The sequence below is a fragment of the Balaenoptera borealis genome, assembly GCF_965194805.1.
Source record: "Balaenoptera borealis genome assembly, chromosome: 8".
Taxonomy (NCBI): Eukaryota; Metazoa; Chordata; class Mammalia; order Artiodactyla; family Balaenopteridae; genus Balaenoptera; species Balaenoptera borealis.
In genome coordinates this window covers 15,396,514-15,414,328 of record NC_138865.1, presented here as the reverse complement: position 1 = coordinate 15,414,328, position 17,815 = coordinate 15,396,514, and the positions used below count along the sequence as shown (strand labels likewise).

The following is a 17,815-nucleotide window of genomic DNA, read 5'->3' as shown; positions in this document are numbered from 1 at the left end:
ACCAAGCCATCCTTTGTGAAATCTCTGCCCTCCCTGGATTTCTTAACCTCAGCTCTGCATCCATCATATATCTCCAGGTTTTCTCCCCCGCCCCACCTCTGAGCTGAGACAGGATAGGAGATTTCAGGATCTGGAGGGGGTGATATCTTCTCTGCATTTTGTGTCCATACCCCAGGACAATCAGTACCAACTAGACTGGATCAAATGCAAAAGCTTCCCAAACTGGCTTTAAATTTGTCCCTCCTAAGGGCACCAGGTACTCAGGAAAGTCTACACTGCCATCTAGTGGACATCTGTAGCAATATCACAGGGGATGGAGTTCTTGGCTTAGACTCCCTCCTGGGACAGTCACTGGACTGTGAAAGTATTTGGTTCAAACTCCTCACTCCTTAAGAACAAGTGAATTAAGGGTGAAGGCGAGAGTCTTGTCCCATGGGACAGCATTATACTCTTCCCTGGAGGACTAGGCTCCTGCCCTGCTCCTGTCCTGAGTTACAATCACCGAGGCTTGTTTCCTCCGCTTTTCCTGCCTGTCCAGCGGTGTGACCCAGCCCAAGGGTTTCCGGTGGGGAGGGCTGACGTGTGCGTGTGTACACGTGCACGTGCACGCGTGTGCATGTGTGCCAGGCTTGGGAGGATTGAGGGAGAGGACACCCAGAAGGCCTCTTCATGACTTGCTTGCTTAGCCTCCCAGAGGAAAGGATGTTTGTCATGGTTACAAACACAATAGCCTGTCAAAGCGTCATGTCCTCAGCCTCATCAATTGAGACATATCACCACTTACTTGTTCCCTGATAGTGAAAGGCAGTTAAAGAAAGAAAGATCTCAGGAATTCCCTGGCAGTCCAGAGGTTAGGACTCAGCACTCTCACTGCTGGGGCCCCGGGTTTGATCCCTGGTCGGAGAACCAAGATCCCGCAAGCCCTGAGGTGCTGCCAGAGAAAAAAAAAAGAAAGAAAGAAAGAAAGAAAAATCTGCCCCTCTGCTTCCTAGTAGTGTGTGCAGCTGCCCACCCTAGGACCTGTTATCTAGTTACACCTGTGTTGGCAGCCCCCAGGCTGGACCGACAGAAGGGAGGAGCCCTCTGTGGGCTCTCCCTGCCACGATGAACAGAGGGGACCAGAAGGCTGGCCGCAGTGTGCACGTGGTCACATCCCCACCATGACCCTTCTGTCTCCACGCATTCGTGGCCCGAGTCCTGGACGCATCACGGTCCTTGTGCCTAGGTTGACACTGGCACCTTTGACTACAACCCGCAGACAAAGCAAGGCTCGCCCTCCACCCCTGACACTTTGGGGGCTCAGCCTAGAGTCAAGGAAGAAAGAAACATCGACCAGGACGCTGGAGCAGCTTCCCCAGCAGCTGCAGCCCCATTTCCCACTCCCCAGCGCCCTTCCCCAGGTTTACCACATCCCCAAGCCAAGGGAAGCTTCCAGAACAAGATGGTACCAATCATTTCCCAGCAAAAGGAACAGGTATTTACAATTCTTAAAATGTTTCTATTTTTTATGTCCTACAACTCGGGGCAAACTTCTGAGCGAGTGTCATATTGCGATGCCCAAGAGTCAAAGGCACCGACCTCTGCTTGCTTAGCCTACATCCAGATCACTCTGAAAGCCCAGCCACTCTGCGCCTTGAGAAACAACTCCACACAAGCCCCTCTCTCCTCCTTTTCTCTGCCGACTCCAAAGCACACCCTGGCTGGTCGCCACATTGACTGAGGGGGAGGGGCCCAGGCAGAGCGGCCCCTGAGCCCCGCCAAAGCTCCCAGCCCGCAGCCCTCCTACCCACCCCAACCTCCTCCAAGGCGGCGGGGCTGCTCTAAAGAAGGCACGTGCTTATGGCAACGGCCATCTGGTACCACCAAAGCCAACCCAGCTGGCTCTGCACGTGGCTTCACGTCACCCAGATGACCAAACCCAGAGGGAACCCTAGACCCATGACCCTCCCATCCAGCCAGGCTGGCTCACTCACGTCCAAGGCCCCAGGGAACTTGACGATCGGCTCGGTCCAGTAGGTGATCTTCTGTCTGTAGTTGTTGCATTCCGGGACAACCATGCAGCCGAGGTTCCCCAACTCTGGGTAGGAAACCTTAAGGCCCCTATGGAGAGAGGGAGGTGGTTGGCCCATGTCAGGATCTTAGGGGAGCCCAGGGTGCGTAAGGCTTCAGTCTGACCTGTGTAGCCTAAGAGTTACTTGAGCCTCAGTTTCTCTACCTGTAAAATGGGGACACTAATAATACCTATCTGTAGGGTCGGTAAGAGGAGTAAAATGGTGATTGGTGTTTACAACAGAGCCTGGCAGGTCATCAGGGGTCAGAAAGTATTCATTACTGTCAGTGTTTACTTCTCAAAAAATATATACATCCAGAGGCAAACCTGGTGAGTGTCTTTAAAGTAGGACTGGGCGTATAAGAACAATATATTCACATTGCTTTTCTGGAATGTTCTTTTTACATAAAGAAAGGTTTAGCAAGTTAGCACAGACTTCTCTGGCCCCTAAATAATCAAGACCCTCTCCATCCATACCTGCAAATCCCACCAGTAATTAAACAACCCACTTCTTTGGGTGATGCATTGCCGCTACCCTAGGCTCTCAATCTGCCATTCACTGTGGTTTCAAAATGCAAATATCTCTCAGGGAGTAAAACATCTAGTCACTAAGTCCGTGGTGTGCATCCATTTATCTCCTTTCTCCCTGAGAAGCCCTGAACTGCACAAGTGCCCTGAGAACCGGGCTTACTGTGCAGGCTGATCCCACACCTTCACCAGGGTTAGACTTAAGGGCTCACTTGTATTTGAAACTCAGGGATGGAAGCCAGGCTTTCAAATAGATACAGGAAAAACATCTCTGTGTCAACTTTTTTTTTTTTTTTGCTTGCCCTTCTTCCCTATCCTACTGTCACTTTTTATCACCAAGGCCTGGGGTCATTTGATTAAGATGATTCACTCAGCCTTTCCAAAAGCCCAGCATGGCAGACCAGCTCCACAGTGGCCAGTGGTCACCCAGAGCTGGCCACATTTCCTGCTGGGGGTGATGCCTGAAGGGGACCCCTGAGAATGTCACTGGGGGAGTAGATCTGGAGGGGAGCTCCCGAGGTCAGGACCCGGGAGAAGTACAGGGATCACTTCCTGCTGGAGAGTCCCATATTCCGCCTCCCACCACCCCACCCCTTCCAGTGGATCCTGAGGTCCTGCCTTGGGCAGAGGTAGCCCGAGTCTGCAGACCTGGCAGACACAGGATGCTTCCTCAGACCGGCACCCCCAAGGCCAGGACTCAGGCCCCTTGAAGCAGGACTATTCACTGAAGCAAGTTTAACTCCTTGCAAGTTTACAGTAGTGCCTTTCCAATGGCATAGTTTTAATAGCTTTTAAAGAAGTTTTAGAGCATGGGTTTTCATTTCTCATCACGGCAGCATTTTACGGACTTTTTGGTTTGTTTCTGCCACAACTCCCTGCCACTGCAGCTATCGAGATCCGAGGCTGAGAGAGGGGACCCTCTACTGGCAGAGAGATGGAGATTCAGCCCACAGCCCGGAACTGGAAGAGGCAAGGGGTGGGGAGGAGGGAAACTGAGGACCAGAGGGGCCTTCCCCAGGGAACAAAAGAGCCTCCTCTTTTTATCCCAGTAGAACTGCTGCAAATGTTAAAACAGTTAAGCAAAATCACCAAGTTGACATTTGGTGAGTGGGCCTAAAGCCCCAGAGAGTGCCTTGATAGGGTACATGCCAGGGGACCAGGAGTGAGGTCTGTCCCCCCAGGCCCCCGTCATACCCACGGAGCGCTGCCTGCCCAGGGATGGAAGCCCACATGTTGCCTGCAAGTCACATCCTTCAGATGAGACTGCAGCCCCAGCCAACAGCTGGACTGCAGCCTCCTGAGAGCCTGGGCCAGAGGTGCCCAGCTGGGCCATGTGCAGAGAAACTGAGGCGATAAACGTGTGCTGCTGCTAGGTTTGGGGTACTGTGCTGTAGGCAATAGAGAAGGGCTGCATAGCCTTGTCTGCACTTCCTTGGATGTCACTTGTCTGCACTTCCCTGTGACTGGATGGTCACAGAAGTCCCTTCAGCATTGTAAGAACCAGATCAGGTATGAAAAAGGCTCCGAATCCCAGCTGCCCAAAAGCGAGGGAGTCCAAAAGGCCCATGGAGGGAAGGCAGCCTTCACAGAGGCACCTGAGGGCTCGGGGGGCACCCCACCCTCTGCTGCGTGGTTCTCAGTGTGGGTCTGTCTCCAACTGACTCTTCTCGAAGGTGGGGACCCAGAACAAAGAGTCCCCAGAGAGCTCTCTCACCCCTTCCACTCTGTGGGAAACAGCAAGAAGATGGCCGTCTATGAGTCAGGAAGCAGGTTCTCACCAGACACAGAATCTGCTGGTACCTTGATCTTGGACTTCTCAACCTCCAGAATGTTGGGAAATAATTTTTTGTTCTTTATAAGCCATCCAGTCTGTGGCATTGTGTTACAGCAGCCCAGATAGACTAAGACAGCTCCCCTTTACTTGAGATGCTCTGGGCCCCGGAAGAAGGTCAGCAGCTAAAGGTGGGTGGGGAAAGAGCACGAGTGTAGTCACACGAGGGGGGCTGAATCCCAGCTCTGCCACTTGTCAGGTGTGTGAGCACTGTGGGCAGGTTATTTAGTCTCTGGGGATTCCTCATGTGCGAAATGGGGATGATAACACCTCCTTGGTGGGTTATGTTAACAGCGAAATAAGTCAAAGATTTAAAATCACCAGCAGAACTCCTGGCATGTACCAGGGGCCCCAGAGCTCCCGCATGCGCCACAGTACACAGGCCACCAGGGTGCCAGTGTGTGGATGTCTGCAGGGCTGAGCCTGGGGCAGCTGGGCTGCAAGCTGGTCTCCTCCAGTGACCGTACACATGTGATCGTGTTCTACGTGTTCCACAGTGAACATACAGAGGCGCTCTGTATGGGGCTGTGATCATAGCCCAGCCTGGCCTTGCCCTGGGCCTGCTGTCATCCCCGGCTTGCGGGGCTTGACTTGCCTGCCAGAGGGAAAGGCCTGTCCGCCCCCGGGAAGGTCGCACTCAGCAGAGCACCCAGAGCATTGGTGCCCACATGGCAGGGGCAACCGTTCCCTCCTGCCCCACACGAAACTTCACCCAGGACTGTTTCACCAGAGTTAAAAAACGTATTGATAGGAACAAAATCAGTGTCTGTTTTTGGGGGGGGGGGAGGGGAATTCAACTATCTAACTTTTTAAGGGAAAACATTTTTCTTTCTAAAAGTCATGTCTGTAAGAATTCAAATGTACTCAAGGAGACAGAGTAAGAAGTGAGAGTCCTTGACCCACTCCCACTTCTGATGGCCTCAGTGGGATGCCAGTGTCCTCGGCCACCAGGCTGGCAGAGGGTGTTGGCAGCAATGTGGCCTGGGCAGCCCTCAGGATGGCTCATGAGTCCAGGACAACGAAGACTGGCTTTTCTGACCCACAGCGGGTGAGGAGAGAGCTGGCCTCCGACACAGAGGGGGAGAAGCTTGCACCGTTGGAAGGGACACAGCCAGCCTCCCACGCCCAGCCTCTTCTTTGAACGACGTCCAGTGGCCACACTCCTGCCTGTCCTGACACTCCCGGGGCCTTGTTAGAGAAAAGCAAACAACACCTCTCACACAGGGAGGGTCCCATCACACACCGTCTGTCAAATGCCACTTTTCTTTAAAATGCCACTTTGTTGGGGGGAAGGAGCCTTCAAGGCTGTAGGGAGGGATGGTCTCTCTTGGGCTCCCAGCAGGGAGGGTGAGGCCAACCCCACAGGTCCCCTCAGGTTTGGAGGCCCCAGGGGGAGCCGGCCAGATCCGTGTACCCTCCCAATCCTGGAAGAACCGCCCTCTGGACGGACGGCCCGGCCCTGTCTCAAAGTCCTTTCCTGGATGTTGTCCTCCAGCCGGGTGGCCCCAGAGCTGACTCATGCTCTGCCTGCCCACAGAGGCCGCCTTGTGAGGCAGTGGCCCTCGGTTCCCGGAGCCCCCCCTCCCTCTGCCCTCTGGGGTCGGGGGGCCGCCCAGCCTTACTTGCAGAGGACAGCGTCGTTGTCAGGCAGGGCCTCGTACACGCACGGGTCATTGTCCCCCTCGTCTCCGGTGACCACCATCGTGAGGCCCAGGAGCAGGGCTGCCACGGCCAGCCTCATGGTCCAGCTCTCGGGCACCTGGAATGGAAGGAGCCCGTAGTGCTGCTGGCCCTCTGCAGGGGGGGCCCTTCCCACCCTGCAGCCCCCAACCCCGGGGACCCACCTGGTGGGACAGAGCCCTTTGCTCAGCAGGGAGAAAGGTAGGCGCAGCCTGGGCTCCGGCAGCTAATCCGCCACTGGACACAAGTACCTTGGGAGGCCCTGGGCCTCCTCCCAGCTGGACTCAACTGACAGTCATGGCCGAGGCCCCTCCTCCAACAGAGCAGGGCTGTGCTGTCACTCTGTCCCGCTGCCAGGGCACAGAGCAGGCTGCAGAACAGGAGGGTTTATACAAGCCTCTTGCGCGGCCCTCCTCGTCCTGCACACACACACACACCCCCAAGTTGCCCCGTGCGCGGTCAGTTGGCTGAGGGCCAGCCCGCTCCGTTGGCTTTAAGGCAAACCCTGGGAGGCTGGTGACCCCCGGCTTCGGGCTCTGGGGGTGCTGACGAGGGCCCCACCTTGCTGGGTTTCCTAGGAGCAGGAGCGAGGCTGGGCTGTGCCCCTTGCACGGCTCTGCTTCTCCCGCCCACAGCTCCTCTGCCACATGTCTCGACAACCTCGGGGCTGTCGGATGGTGGCCGTGGTTGGACGCGGTGACCCTGTGTAGGAAGTGCTGCTGCACGAGGGGTAGGGCCGCCGGGCCCCGGGCCAGCTCCGGAGGGCCAGCTGAGGACAGAAGGGCACGTACCGCTACACCTTGCCGTGGTGCTGAACTCAGCACTCTCCCAAAATAATAGTCCCTGGAGAAGAAGGCCAGCAGGGCTGCTTGGGAAGGGGGCCGCGTGCACAGCGCTGTGCTGGGAGGAGGGGTGCCTCGGGGCTGAGCTGCACCCCGAACCTGGGACCGCAGGGCAGCCGGCATTCCCTAGAGAACAGGCCAGCAGGAGGCAGGAGTGTGTGGAGCTCTGACTGGATCCAGAGTGGGTGGGAGTGGGCGCGATGGGGGGAGATCAAAGACAGTTCTCCCACCTTGGGGGGATGGCGGGGGGACCGAGGACTCCTGGGTTCTGCTCTGAGCTCCTCCACAGGGCTGGAGGGCCCCATGCCTCTCCAGAACACACCACATTCCCCCTTCAAAAACAAGTGACCCCATCGCCCTTGTGCTTGGCTAAGGAAGATGAGATCGTAGCTCTGCAGTCTATGCAGCTAGATCTTTAGAGAAACGGTTTTCAGCTGAGCTTGTTTTCAGCTTGAATTCCTGCTTCCAGGATCCCAACTTCCAGCAAAAAGCCCTTCCTTGAGGTTACAAATGAAACACATTTCTCAATAATCAGACTCCCTGAAGTGTGACTAGGGGTCCCCCATAGATCCTTCCCAAGATCTCCCCTACTGGAGAGTGTCTCCTAGCAGCCTCCCCACAAGATGGTTGTGAAAAGAAAATGAAATGAATTATGTAAGGCACTTAGTAAGGTGCCTGGCACATAGAGAATGCTCAATAATTAATGGATAGTGTAAATATTCTTCCACAGATCCATCCATTCCTTCATTCATCCCCACACAATCCATCTCACCAGCAGGTGAGCCCTGTGCTGGTCCCCGGGCATAGGCTGACCATGGTCCCTGTCCTCATGGAGCCCACAGGAGAGCCGGAGCCAGAGGATGATGGTGCCAGAATGGTCATCCAAGGCCAAGAGACTCCTGTCTTCAAAGTGGCAGGCACTAGAGATGCCAGAACTTTCGTGGGTGCCAACAGCTCTTAGCCCCAGTGACGAACGGCTGTCGGGAGGTGGGGGCCACTCCACGGTGCAGGCTTGTTCCTGTGGAGCCCACTCTCGTCAGCAATTCCTCCCTACTCAGTGAGCACCAGGCTTTTAGTACTGAATCCTCATGATGATGATTTTCTGAGGTAGGTACTATTATGATCCCGTTTTACAGAGGGGGAGACTGAGGCACAGAGAGGTTAGCCGACCTGGGTCACACGGGTAGTAAGTGGCCGACCTGGGATTTGAACCCTCGCTGGCTGACTCCATGCTCCTTAACCATTTTGCTCTACTGCCCCCTCTTGCGGCTCTGCTGTGCCTCCACTTACTCCCCCTCTATGCCCTTTGTTCTTGGAATAAAGCCCCGAATCCTCCAGGCGTCCCACAATGCCCTGCAAGATCTGGCTCTTCCTGCCTCTCTAGCCACGTCTCTCTACTCTCCGCCTGTCCTCAAACTCTTTCCTGACCCAGGGCCTTCCTATGCTCCGCCCTCACTTCCCAGTCCCTCCTGGGAGATCCCGAAGTGTCATTTCTTCAGAGAAACTTGCTCTGACGCAGAGACTCCATTAGATTCCCGTTATGCAGAATCAGAGCAATTTACTCCTTTTCTTATTGTTCTTATATGTTTGTAAAATAGTTTTGTAGTTATTTACTTAGTGATTTGCTTATAGTCTCCCCATCCCCCAGCCTACAAGCTTCTCAGAGGCAGTACCTAGTCTGTGTCTCGCTTTCCCTGGTGGGCCTAGATGCTAAGTAAATTCTTGTTTGAATGCATGACAAACTTTCCACTTCTGTTTCTGATCGTCCTTATTTCACTTAATAGCTCCTAACTCTCTATAAATATCAGAAGGAAGCTGACCACTCAGGTTGGCCTCGGGCCCTGGATCCCTTTTGCTTATTTATCTAACTTTCTTTGGCTTGTTTTTGTACGGGGAGATCTGACAGAATGCAGTGGTTCTTGGTGTTTTTGAATCTGATCCTTTCCTTGGGGAGTCACAGGACTTCGCTTTGAACTCAGAGTCCAAGATTGGGGAGCCGCATTCAAGCCTGGGGAGCACAGCTCCCCATTTCCATCACCAGCCTGTTTTGCTCAATTGCTTCACTCTGGAGGCACCATCTCCAGACCCCTCGGTGCCCACCCCTGAAGCTGCCTCCTCTTCCTTCAGGCACCTGGGCTGAGACCACCTCCCAACACCATCAATAAGGCCAAATCGGTTGGCTTCCTGAGATGTCCTCGTCCCTCCAGACACCCGGATCTACTGGACCAGTGCTCCTGGAACACTTTACCCCCCTCCCATCCCTCCAGACCTCCTGTGCCTGACACCCCCCTGTCACTGCCCAAGTGTCACCTCCTTTCTCTACCCAGACACAGACTCTCATGCTTTCCCTCTCTCCTCAACCTTTCCATTTATGCCTTCTGGAATCGCTGTACTGCAGTGACCAAATTGCCCCTCGTTCTTTTCTTTCATTCCTCATTTTAAAAAAATTGAAATATAATTCACATACCATAAAATTCACTCCTTTAACATGTACAATTCAGTGGGTTTTAGTAAAAAAATTACTAAAGGATGTGCAACCATCATCACTAATTCCAGAACATTTTCATCACCCCAAAGGAGCCCAAATAACTCATTAGCAGTTGCTGCCCATTCCTTCCTCCCCCAGAACCTGGGAACCACTAAATCTTTCTGTCTTTGTAGATGTGCTTATTCTGGACATTTCATATAGATGGAATTATACTATATGTGTTCTTTTGTGACTGGCTTCTTTCACTTAGCATAGTGTTTTTAAGGTCCATCATGTTGTATCATGTATCAGTACTTCATTCCTTTCTATGGCTGAATAATGTTCCTCTGTATGGATATACCACATTTTATTTATCCACTCAGTTGATAGACATTTGGGTTGTTTCCACTTTTTGGCTATTACTAATAATGCCTTTAAAAACATTTGTGTACATTTTGCTTTGTTTTGCTTGTGAACCTATATTTTCAATTCTCTTGGGTTATGCCTAGGAGTAGAGTTGTTGGGTCATATGATAATTCCATGTTTAATAGTTTGAGGAACTGCCAGTCTGTCTTCCAAAGTGGCGGTTACATTTTACATTCCTACCAGCAGTGAGGGTTCTAATTTCTCCACATCCTCAGTAGTGCTTATTGTTTCTTTTTTAATTATAGCCAGCCTAGTGAGCATGAAGTGGTATTTTATGTCATTTTGATTTGCATTTTAATAATGATCAATGATGTGGAACATCTTTTCATGAGCTTTAGGCTATTTGTATATCTTCTTTAGAGAAATGTCCATTCAAATCCTTTGCCCATTTTAAAAATGGGTTGTCTTTTTATTGTGTAATATGGGTTCTTTATATATTCTGGATGTTAGACACTGATAAAAGTGTTTTGATATTTATAGCAAACACCTTTTTTTTTTTTTTTTTAATAGTAATCTTTTATTTATTTATTTATTATATTTATTTTTGGTTGTGTTGGGTCTTCGTTTCTGTGCGAGGGCTTCCTCTAGTTGCGGCGAGCGGGGGCCACTCTTCATCGCGGTGCGCGGGCCTCTTCACTACCGCGGCCTCTCTTGTTGCGGAGCACAGGCTCCAGACGCGCAGGCTTAGTAGTTGTGGCTCACGGGCCTAGTTGCTCCGCGGCATGTGGGATCTTCCCGGACCAGGGCTCGAACCCGTGTCCCCTGCATTAGCAGGCAGATTCTAAACCACTGCGCCATCAGGGAAGCCCAGCAAACACCTTTTAACCACCTCTGAGTTTATGTTAATGAGGTGACTTTTGGACAGCACCTTAGCTGGTTGCCAGGGGAACCAAACACGTTATTGGAGGGTTGGAACTTTCAGTTCCTCCCAACCCCTCACCTCCATGGAGGAGAGAGGGGCTGGAGACTGAATCAATCACCAGTGGCCAATAATTTAATCGATCATATCTATGTTATGAAACTTCCATAAAAACCCAAAAGGATGGGATTCAGAGAGCTTCTGGGTTGGTAAACTTGTGGAGATTTGGGGAAAGTGGCACACTCAGAGAGCATGGAACCTCCATGCCCCTTCCTGCATACCTCACACTACACATCTCTTGTATCTGAGGCTGTTCCTGAGTTATATCCTTTTGTGATAAACTTGTAATCTAGTAAGTAAAATGTTTCTCTGAGTTTTGTGAGCCACTCTAGCAAATTAATTAAACCCAAGGAAGGGGTCGTTGGAACCTCTAACCTATAGCCTGTAGGTCAGAAGCCCAGGTGACAACCTGGATTTTGATTGGCACCAGAAGTTGGGCTGAAGTCTTGTAGAACTGAGCCTTTAACCTGTGAGAGCTGATGCTATCTTCAGGTAAATAGTGTCAGAATTGAGTTGAACTGTAGGATACCCAGATGGTGTCAGAAAATTGCTTAGTGTGGGGGAAAAACTCACACATTAGAACTGGTGTCAGAACTGTGGACCCTCATTGGATATTTGATTTGTAAATATCTGCTCCCATTCTGTGGGTTATCTTTTTATTTTCTTGATAGTGTACTTTGATACACAAAATTTTTAAATTTTGATGAAGTCCAATTTATCTATTTTTTCTTTTGTTCTCTATGCTTTTGGGGTCATATGCAACAAATCGTTGCCAAAGCCAGTGTCGTGAAACTTTCCTCCTATGTTTTCTTCTAAGAGTTTTACAGTCTTGGCTCTTACATGTACATCGTTGATCCATTGACTTAATTTTTGCATCTGGTGTTAGGTAAAGTTCCAATTTCATTCTTTTGCATGTAGCTATCCAGTTGTTCCAACACCGTTTGCTGAAAGGACTTTGCTTTCCCCATTGAAACCCCTTTACCTCCACCTCGTGCCATAACCAGAGCCTCCCTGTCCCCTTGAGAAGCTGCTTCTCCATGTATCTCAGGTTTGGGAGGTAAGGTCAATGAGCACCCCCACTCCCCTTTGGTGCTTCTAGACCATGATCTCTCAGCCTTCTTGTCAAAATCTAAACTTCATGGGGCTTATTCCATCTGAAACAGTTCTAATCAGTGTCATCTGCCTTCCTCCCACTCCTTGATCACTGAAGACATTGCTACTTGGCATGGGGACTTTGTTTCCTGCTCCAAGCCTTGCTATTGACCCTGGGTGACATCTATATCTATGGGTCACCTCTTCCAACACCTCCCCCCTCCCCTCCAGACTTTCTTCCCACGGCGACTTTTTAGACACTGTCATCACTGAAACCATTCCATGCTGAAAATCTTAAATTCAAGCAGCCATTCTGATGACAACCTCTTCTCCTTCCTAGTCACTCATTTTGTTACTCCCACTGCATCTAGTCTTCCATCTCATTCCGAACTTCAATTTTTTAACCACTCTCCTTTCTCCTTATCTATGCTGGTGCCTGGGTCCTGGCAACGTTCATTTCTACTATTCACTTGCCAACATCTATATTGCCACCTCCTTATCCTCATGTTGTGGCTGTTGAGTGTAACTCCAATTTTGGACCAGTCCAAGGGTCTACCTGCTCCACTCTGCACCCTTGCTGCTCCCCACTCCCACTTATCTTCTTGGTACCTTACACCTTCTACAGAGCCTGGTGCAGGGGGATGAGGAAGAACACTGTGCTAAGTGAAAGAAGCCAGTCACAGAAGACTACATATTGTATGATTCCCTTTATATGAAACATCCAGAGTAGGAAAATATATAGGGAGAGAAAGTTGATTAGCTTAAATCTGGGGGTGGGTGGGTGGGTTAATGGGGAAGATGGGGGTGATAGCTAAAGGGTATGAAGTGTCTTTTGGAGGTGATGAAAGTGTTATAAAATGGACTGTGATGATGGTTGCACACATCTGTAAATATACTAAAAACTGTTGAATTATACACTTTAAAAACCATTAAATTATACACATTTAAATTATACATACATACAATTTGGTGAATTGTGTAGTATGTGAAACATGTCTCAATAAAGCTGTTTAAAAAACAATCCAAGGGGGACTTCCCTGGGGGTCCAGTGGTAAAGAATCCACCTTACAATGCAGGGAACATGGGTTTGATCCCTGGTCAGGGAACTAAGATCCCACATGCCGTGGGGCAACTAAGCCCCCGTGCCAAAACTACTGAGCTCATGCACCTCAGTGAGAGAGCCCACGTGTCACAAACTACAGAGCCCACGTGCTCTCACCCTGTGTGCAACAACTACAGAGCCCACATGCCCTGGAGCCTGCGCGCCACAACTAGAGAAGAGAAAACCTGCACGCTGCAACTAGAGAGAAGCCCGTGTGCCACAAAGAAAGATCCTGCATGCCTCAATGAAGATCCCGCGTACCACAACTAAGACCCAACGCAACCAAAAATAAAATGATAAATAAATAAATAAATAAATCTTTAAAAAGAAAAATTCAGGGACTTTCCTGGTGGTCGAGTGGATAATACTCCATGATTGCAATGCAGGGGGCCTGGGTTTGATCTCTGGTCGGGGAACTAGATCCTGCATGCATGCTGCAACTAAGAAGTCCGCAGGCCACAACAAAGAAGTCTGCGTGCTGCAACTAAAGATTTTGCATGCCTCAACGAAGATCCTGCATGCCACAACTAAGACCTGGAGCAACCAATATAAACAAACAAATAAATAAATAAAAACAATCCAGGTAACATAAGCAAAATGATGGACTAGGAAGCTCCAAACTCTAATTCTTCCATAGAAGCTTCAACACACACACTCACAGGTACACAAAAACAACACACACACCCCAAAATCAACAAACCAACCAAACGAACAAAACTCCCAAACTGGCTGAGCTAAGTTTATGAGAGACTCTGGAAAACAGTCAGAGGTTGAGAGCAACCAAGCGAATGCTCAGTTAAGAAAAACTACCTTCATGACACAAGCGTATAGAAAGATATACCATGTTTCTTGGATTGGAAGAATCAGTATTGTCTAAATGACTATACTACCCAAGGAAATCTACAGATCCAATGCAATTCCTATCAAATTACCAATGGCATTTTTCACAGAACTGAAATAAAAAACTTTTAAATTTGTATGGAAACACCAAAGACCCTGAATAGCCAAAGCAATCTTGAGAAAGAAAAATGGAGCTGGAGGAATCAGGCTCCCTGACCTAAGACTATACTACAAAGCTACAGTCATCAAAACAGTATGGTGCTGGCACAAAAACAGAAATATAGATCAGTGGAACAGGATAGAAAGCCCAGAAATAAACCCATGCACCTATGGTCAATTAATCTACAACAAAGGAGGCAAGAATATATCATGGAGAAAAGACAGTCTTTTCAATAAGTTGTGCTGGGAAAACTGGACAGCTATATGTAAAAGAATGAAATTAGAATTCTCTAACACCATACACAAATATAAACTCAAAATGGATTAAAGACCTAAAAGTAAAAGCAGATACTATAAAACTCCAAGAGGAAAACATAGGCAGAACACTCTGACATAAATCACAGCAATATCTTTTTGGATCTGTCTCCTAGAGTAATGGAAATAAAAACAAAAATTTAAAAATGGGCCTTAATTAAACTTAAAAGCTTTTGCACAGCAAAGGAAACCATAAACAAAGCAAAATGATAACCTACAGAAAGAGAGAAAATATTTGCAAATGATGCAACCGACAGGGGATTAATCTCCAAAATATACAAACAGCTCATACAGTTCAATATCAAAAAAAACCAAACAACCCAATCAAAAAATGGGCAGAAGATCTAAACAGACATTTTTCCAATGAAGACATACAGTTGGACACAAAGCACATGAAAAGGTGCTCAACATTGCTAATTATTAGAGAAATGCAAATCAAAACTACAATGAGGTATTACCTCACACCGGTCAGAATGGCCATCATCAAAATATCTACAAATAATAAATGCTAGGGAGGGTGTGGAGAAAAAGTAACCCTCCTACACTCTTGGTGGGAATGTAAATTGGTACAGCCACTATGGAGCATAGTATGGAGGTTCCTTAAAAAACTAAAAATAGAGCTACCATATGATCCTGCAATCCCACTCCTGGACATATATCTGGAGAAAAACATAATTTGAAAATATACATGCACCCCAATGTTCATTGCAGCACTATTAACAATTGCTAAGATGTGGAAGCAACCTAAGTGTCCATCAACAGATGAATGGATAAAGAAGATGTGGTATATATACACAATGGAGTATTACTCAGCCATAAAAAAGAATGAAATAATGCCATTTACAGCAACATGGATGGACCTAGAGATTAACATACTAAGTGACGTAAGCCAGATAAAGACAAATATCATATGATATCACCTATATGTGGAATCTAAAAAAATGATACAAATGAATTTATCTATAAAACAGAAATAGACTCACAGACATAGAGAACAAACTTATGGTTACCAAAGGGGATGGAGGGAGATAAATTAGGACTTTGGAAAAAAAAAAAATGAAAGAAAGAAAAGAAAAAGCTACCTTTAAAATAGTAGAAAATTTCATGATGCTTTCACTTGCCTTTGCCCCACCCCTTCCTTGGCATAGTTCAGTCTTGCTTTGGAGGAGACTGCAACCCAGTCACCAGTTTTCTCCCTCAAATCAGAGGGAGCAGAGCAGACCTTATTGCAATGTTCTAACCTATCAAGGAATTGTCTGAAGGACTAGTTTCTGTTTTGCCTAACTCAGATCTCAGAGGGGATAAGGAGTGGGCATTGTTCATGAAAGCTGCAGGGAAACTACGGATCCACAGACACCTGGGGCAAGAGATTATGGGTGAATACACATAAAAGACAATCTAAGGCCCCAAGCAGAAGCTAGGATGAGATTCTTGGGGAAATTAAGATATTCAAAAACAGCTGTATATGTGGGGGAATTGAAAAAGCCACATACAGGTCCAGGCAAGACACATGCTCAGAAAAGACCTGAGAAGACCTTAAGTTTTCACCTTGGGCTGATCCCTAGACCTAGAGCACACCCAGCTAATCAGTGAGGACTTCTCTGGCACATAGGCACTCTTAAAAGACTGGGAGAGGTGCTTGTTTTATTTAAATGCCCGGTTTTCAACAACAACAACAAAAGAAATCACAAGGTACAGGAAAACAAAGCCCATTCAAAGGAATAAAGTAGGTTGACACAAACTGTCCCTGAGGAAGGTCATACATCAGACTTATTAGACAAAGAGTTTAAAATAACTGTCTTAAATATACTCAAAGAGCTAAAGGAAAATATGGAAAAAGAATTACAGAAAATCAGGACAATAATATATGAACAAAATCAAAGTATCAGCAAAAATATAGAAAATTATAAAATGGAACAAAACAAATTCTGGAGCTGAAAAATAACTGAAATGATCAATTTACTAGAGGGGTTCAGTAGCATATTTGAGGAGGGAGAAAAAAATCAGTGAATTTGAAAATAGGAAAATTGAAATTATTGAGTCTGAGTAGCAGGAAGAAAAAAGAATGAAGAAATGTGAACAGAGCATAAGAACTGTGGGACACTACCAAACAGCCCAATATATGCATGATGAGAATCCCAGGAGAAAGAGAGAGAAGGGCCAGAGAGATTATTTGAAGAAATAATGGCCAAAAACTTCCTAAATTCAATGAAGTCCATGAATCTACAAATACAAGAAGCTCAAGAAACTTCAAGCAGGATAAACTAAGAGAGACCCATACCAAGAGGCATAACCAAACTGTTGAAAGACAAAAATAGGATTTTGAAAGCAGCAAGAGAGAAGGGACTTGTCATGCACAAGGGATCCTCAATAAGATTATCAACTGATTTCTCAGCAGAAACCTTGGAGGCCAGAAGGCATTGGGATGATATATTTAAGATATTTAAAGAAAAAACTGTCAACTGAGAATTCTATATTCAGCAAAACTGTCCTTCAAAATGAGAGAGAAATTAAGACATTCTTAGATAAACAAAAACTGAGGAAATCCATTACCACTAGAGTTTCCCTACAGGAAGTGGTTAACAAGAGTCCTTCAGGTTGAAATGAAAGGACAATAGACAGTAGACGAAGATATAAAGATCTCAAGTAGGGGTAAATACATGGGCAAACATAAAAGCCAGTATTATTATAATTTTTGTTTGTAATTTGACTTTTTAAAAGTATAGGATTTGAAAGACAAATACACAAAAGTAATTATAAATATATGTTAGTGAACAGACATATAAAGATGTAATTAGTGACATCAATAACACAAAGTGGGGGGTATAGTTACCCGGGAGTAGAGTTTTTGCATGTGATTGAAGTTAATTTGGTATTAATTCAAATTAGATTGTTATAACTTTAGGACATTATATATAATTCCCATGGTAACCACAAAATATATCTATAGGATATACACAAAAGGAAATGAGAAGGAAATAAAAACATGTCACTACAAACTCTTCCAAAAAATTAAGGTGGAGGGAACACTTCCTAAGTCATTCCATGAGGCCAGCATTATCCTGATACCAAAACCAAAGACACTTTAAGAAAGGAGAACTATGGACCAATATTCTTTATGAATACTGATGTAAAAATCCTAGCAAATTGCATTCAGAAGCATATTAAAAGCATTATACAACATAAACAAGTGAGATTTATTTCTGGAATGCAAGAATGGTTCAACATACAAACATCAATCAATGTACTACCACAATCAATCAATGTAATTCTGTTTATTCTGTTAATATCACATTAACAGAATAAAGGGGAAAGCTACATGATTATCTCAATTGATGTAGAAAAAGGATTGATAAAATTCAACACCTTTTCTTGATAAAAACACTCAACAAACTAGGAAGAGAAGGAAACATCCTCATTCAATATGATAAAGGCCATATATGAAATACCCATAGCTAACATCATACTCAATGGTGAAAGACTGAAAAATTTTCCCTGAAGATCAGGAACAAAACAAATATATTGGGCTTCCCTGGTGGCGCAGTGGTTAAGAATCTGCCTGCC

At 47.1% G+C, this 17,815-nt stretch overlaps 1 protein-coding gene across 13 annotated transcripts in view; it reads right to left on the bottom strand.

The window, feature by feature from the left end:
* Positions 1 to 17,815, bottom strand: part of PEBP4 (phosphatidylethanolamine binding protein 4) — a 269,036-nt gene that overhangs the window by 205,068 nt on the left and 46,153 nt on the right. For 8 of the 13 annotated variants that reach the window (XM_082401989.1, XM_082401990.1, XM_082401981.1 and 5 more), the window contains exons 2-3: positions 6,032 to 6,168; positions 1,974 to 2,100 (exon numbers count right to left, since the gene is read on the bottom strand). In XM_082401989.1, the coding sequence (XP_082258115.1) occupies positions 1,974 to 2,100; positions 6,032 to 6,150 (246 nt within the window). In that variant the 5' untranslated portion in view covers positions 6,151 to 6,168. Of the gene's footprint in view, positions 1 to 1,973; positions 2,101 to 6,031; positions 6,169 to 6,253; positions 6,362 to 17,815 lie in introns of those variants that run through there. The other 5 variants (XM_082401982.1, XM_082401983.1, XM_082401993.1 and 2 more) reach the window with 3 other exon arrangements.